Source organism: Aegilops tauschii, chromosome 4 (assembly GCF_002575655.3).
Source record: "Aegilops tauschii subsp. strangulata cultivar AL8/78 chromosome 4, Aet v6.0, whole genome shotgun sequence".
Taxonomy (NCBI): domain Eukaryota; kingdom Viridiplantae; phylum Streptophyta; class Magnoliopsida; order Poales; family Poaceae; genus Aegilops; species Aegilops tauschii.
In genome coordinates, this window is record NC_053038.3 from 342,114,270 (window position 1) to 342,119,164 (window position 4,895).

The 4,895-nt window shown below is 51.2% G+C and overlaps 1 protein-coding gene across 1 annotated transcript; it reads right to left on the reverse strand.

The window, feature by feature from the left end:
* On the reverse strand, positions 1–2,208 carry LOC109743987 (RING-H2 finger protein ATL13). Its single transcript, XM_020303083.4, has one exon. The coding sequence runs from the start codon at positions 1,509–1,511 to the stop codon at positions 234–236; it is 1,278 nt and encodes a 425-aa protein (XP_020158672.1). The 5' UTR covers positions 1,512–2,208; the 3' UTR covers positions 1–233.
* Positions 2,209–4,895: the final 2,687 nt, after the last annotated feature.

Genomic DNA, 4,895 nt, shown 5'->3' on the forward strand with positions numbered 1-4,895 from the left:
TTCAGAGCAAACCTCGTCGAAGCAATGCACAGTAACACACGATAGACGATAGTGAAACGCTCTGCAGATGCAGAGACATCTAAAAAATCCTGAGCGGTAAAATCATTAACCCTGCATTCCACCCACGCAAAATGCTTCAAATCTCACAGATCGAACAGAAAAAGAGCAAACCAGCTGATAATCTGGATCACAGCTCGCAGCAGGGGAGCAAAGAACTCTGCGATCTTCTCTTCTCACTGGTGGCCTCTGATCCACAGGAGCGTCCGCCTCGCGAACGAAGGCGCCTCGTCCGCCCTCGACCTGAGCCCGCCGGCGGCCGTGCAGGACTCCACGTCCCAGTCCACGACGCTGCCGCTCCCGCTCTTGTCCCACGCCGACACGTTGTACTCGGACTCGGTGACGGGGCTCACGACGTCCGCCCGCCGCTTCGGCGCCCCGATGTCGCTCGCCGCACGCTGGAGCGCCGAGGGCAGCCGGAACGACGACGCGCGGCGCGACGACGAGCCTGACGGGGCGGCGCTGCTGTCCTTCCTCCGCAGCCCACCCCGCATCCATATCTTGGAGATGGAAAAGCTCTCTTTCTTGTCCATCGTGGGCTTCGAGAGCCTGGCCGCCGGCGGCTTCACGGATACACGGAGCAGGGAGCTCTGGTCCATGACGTACTCATAGGTCCCCATGGAGTAGCACCGCCTCACATCTTGGTCGGGGTTGGAGCTGCATCCCGCGCCTCCTTCCGTGGCCTGGCTCCTGAACTTGCCGAGCTTCACGGGGACGACTACCTCGTCCTTCTCCTTGACATCTGAGTGCGTCTGACTTTCACATCCTTCTTCTTGCTCCATGACCAGGCTGAGGTGAGCAGCGGGCGGCCGGTCGACGCGGCCGGAGACGGAGCCCTCCGAGCCAGACTCGAGCACAAACACCAGCGAGCTGCAGCCCCCGCCGCACGGCGAGAAGTCGGCCAGGAGGCTGCAGCGGCAGAGCGGGCACGTAGAGTGCGATAGAAGCCACGTGTCGATGCATTCGACGTGGAAGGCGTGGCTGCACTTGGGGAGGAGGCGGAGGCGGTCGTCGTCGGCGAACTCACACAGGCAGACCGCACAGTCGAAGGGGTCCTTCCCTCCAGCGCCCACGACCGCGCCGTAGAGGAATACCGGCAGCGCGTCGATGAAAGACTGGTCGACGCCGGCGTCATGGAGATGGAACAGCTGCTGAAGCTGCCCGTGGAAGGCGGTCGCGTTCGCGGCGCTGCTCCCGGCGTCGCCAGGGTCACGCGGCGTCGGGCGGAACAACAACCAGACGAGCAAGTGGAGGAGGCCGGAGACAAAGAAGATCACGGCCAAGATCAAGACGATGAGAAGGATCTTGGGGCTGATCCTGCTCTGAAAGCCTGCATCGACGGCCGCCGGAGGAGGCGGCGACAGCAGCGGCAGTAATGGCGGCAGTGGGGGTGGCAGGTAGGGGAGCGGGAGCTGCAGGGGCGACAGGGCTGCGTAGCTGATGGCAGCATGCATGGTGTGGCGGCTCACGGCTCCCGCCGGACCCGATCTAAAGACAAGGTGGAAGAAGAGAATGTGGGGTGCTCGGCTCACCAGTCACCAATGGCGGTGTCGTGAGGGATCACAAGTCACAACATGTGGCTTCGTGTACCGTCTCCTATACTTCTTGAGACGGCAACGGAGCTCAAGGAGCTCATCCTTGTCCTAAGCTTTTGTTTGAATCTTTTGAGAAGGGAGGATGGAACAGAGAAACAGAGGAGCACTTAATTGGGCACAGCAAAAACGAGTAGGTGTGTGTGTTTGGAGGGAGAGCGGTTGGGGCAGGACCGATCCTTGTTGTGGGGAGGAAATGGAGGGGGGATAGCCAAGAACGAAGAGAACACGTCCAGTGCAAGCGCGAACCAACCCGTTGGATGGTTAGGCTGGTTACAGTGGAGAGTAATTTAGACTAGTAACATGCATATGTTACTAATTTCATAGTGGGTAGTGTCATATGTATGGTAACATAGATGTGTTCATTAATTACTTTACAGACTCATTTTGCATTGGGAAGCGCTATATGATGGTAACATAATACTCACTCCTTTCCGGTTTATAGGGCCTATCTCAAAATTTTAGGTTTCCCGCTTTATAAGGCTCAATTTGATTGTTCCCATCACATGTTCAGATTTCAAAGTGTATCAAATCATTGCATGTGAGCATTAAGAGAAAATTGAACAATGCATATATTTTATGTATGCATGCATTGCAATTAATGCATTGGAAACATAATTTTGTGAAGAAAACAAGCACATTAATTGAATGTTTTGCAAACTACAAAACGTATTCCAGCACTCATCATCTATCTTGATTGGTGAGATTTTTGAATTAAGTCCTATAAACCGAAAAGGAGGTAGTATGTTACTCTATTTGGCTCTCTCCTCATTAACTACTTGCCACCTCATCATTTTTGCTTATGTGGCATATATGTTACTACCTATGTTACTCCCACTATGACCAGCCTTAGGAGAAGAACAATACTTCCTCCTTTTCGGTTTATAGGGCTTATCTCAAAATTTTAGGTTTCCCGTTTTATAAGTCCCAATTTGATTGTTTCCCATAACGTGTTCAAATTTTAAGGTGCATTAATTATTGCATGCAAGGATTTAGAGAAAATTGACCAATGCGTGTACTTCATGCATGCATGCATTGCAATTAGCATTGGTAAACGCAATTCTTTGTGGAAAACGAGTGTATTAATTGAGTGCTTTTACAAACTATAAAAATTATTCCACCACTCATCATCTATCTTGGTTGATGAGATTTTTGAATTGAGCCCTATAAACCGGAAAGGAGTTCCCATCCTATTAGGGTTCAAATTCTGGTGCTCGCATTTTCTTGTTTTATTTCAGGATTTTCGACGATGCTCGTTCAGTGGAAGGAGACATTTCGGTCGACTATGTGGCTCCTATGATGACTTCGTAAATTTCAAGATATGTCGGCTCACTCTCTCGGAGGTGCTCATATGGGTAGGGTGTGCATGTGCGTTCATACGGTGAGTATATGCGCGTAAACATGAGCGCTTAAATATGGGCTCGCTCAATCAATGCTCGGTCATAAAACCATGACCCAGCCGGCCTCCTCAATCCAGCTGCGGTCGCCAGGCTGGCCAGCACATGTCAAACCAACTCAAATTTGGGGCGGGTACGAAGAGGAACGGACACGCACGGGCGTGTCGGCCACATCGTACCGACCCACCTTGGCTCATCCGGACCGCACATATAACCCCACTCCGGACAAACCCTAGAGGCCTAGACCGCAGTCAAAGCTCACTCCACTCTCGGCTGCACCCTTTCCATCTCCTCCTCTCCCCGTCCTTTCCCCTTCCAATCCATGTTGAGCTCCGGCAGCAGCGCAACATCCGCCGAGGATGGAGACTGCGAGTCGTTGCTGCGCGAGGCGGGGCCGGACGGTGTGGAGGATCTCACTGTCTGCATCGCTTTTACGCCGCTCGTGGATTTTGAACGGGGCGGAGGCGGAAGCTCTGGCTCCGCGTCGTTACCGTCGCCCGATGATGCAGTGCGCACAATGGCATCGGCACGTCGTGCCACGCAGCTCCGGGCTCTCCACACCCCTCCCGGTCCGCCGCACCCTACGCCTCTCTCCGCCTTCTGTACTGCTCCGAAGGGTGTCCCGGCCACCGCTGGGTCCTCATGCCTGTTGGTGGTGTCCTGGGTTAGAGGGTGTTTGCCACGTCGGTCTGCCGACTATGGGTTGGGTCGAGGACCCACCGAAGATTGATGAATGGGCCATGTTGGCCCTGGCCCTCGACGTAATCAATATGAAGATCTCCTAAAGGCTTGGCGTACACTTCAAGCGTATTTGAATAGTTGGCATGTTTATCCCTACATTGTAACCGACCATGTGTAAACCCTAGGTTCCCCCGGCATCTATATAAGTCGTAGGATTTAGTATGCAGATACACATTCCCAAGGTTTAGAGCTTAGACAAACTCATACGATTTCGGGGTAGATCAATATGTACTTTATACCCCATCACAATCAATATATAAGAAGCGGGGTGATGACCCACAAGTATAGGGGATCTATCGTAGTCCTTTGGATAAGTAAGAGTGTCGAACCCAACGAGGAGCAGAAGGAAATGACAAGCGGTTTTCAGCAAGGTGTTTTCAGCAAGCACTAAAAGTATCGGTAACATATAGTTTTGTGATAAGATGATTCGTAAGGGTAGCAAGTAACAAGTGTAACAAAGGTGCAGCAAGGTGGCCCAATCCTTTTTATAGCAAAGGACAAGCTTGGATGAACTCTTATATAAAGCAAAGTGCTCCCGAGGACACATGGGGATTACTATCAAGTTAGTTTTCATCATGCTCATATGATTTGCGTTCGTTACTTTGATAATTTGATATGTGGGTGGACCGGTGCTTGGGTGTTGTCCTTACTTGGACAAGCCTCCTACTTATGATTAACCCTCTCGCAAGCATCTGCAACTACGAAAGAAGAATTAAGATAAATCTAACCATAGCATTAAAAATATGGATTCCATGACGGAGCACGTCCAATTTGGATTCCATGACGGACTCGGTACCTTCGTGCATATCAACCAAAGTATCCCAAATTTCCTTCACATTCTCAAGGCGGCTGATTTTGTTGAAAGAGAATATCACAAGCTTGAGCATTAAATTGCAACATCTTCAACTCTTTCGTGGATGCTTCATGATCCAGTTCTTTTCCATCCTCGAAGAAATCACCTTGCAAGCCAACACGCACAATAGCCCAAATGGAGGGTTATGACCAAGAATACACATTTTCATCTTATGCTTCCAACTAGCAAAATTAGTACCATCAAAATAAGGACCTCTATAGTGGTAATTTCCCTCGCTAGACGCCATACTCTCCT

Bases quoted from the DNA above. Each gene is read 5' to 3' on its own strand.
- LOC109743987 (XM_020303083.4), bottom strand. From the start codon at position 1,511: ATGCATGCTGCCATCAGCTACGCAGCCCTGTCGCCCCTGCAGCTCCCG.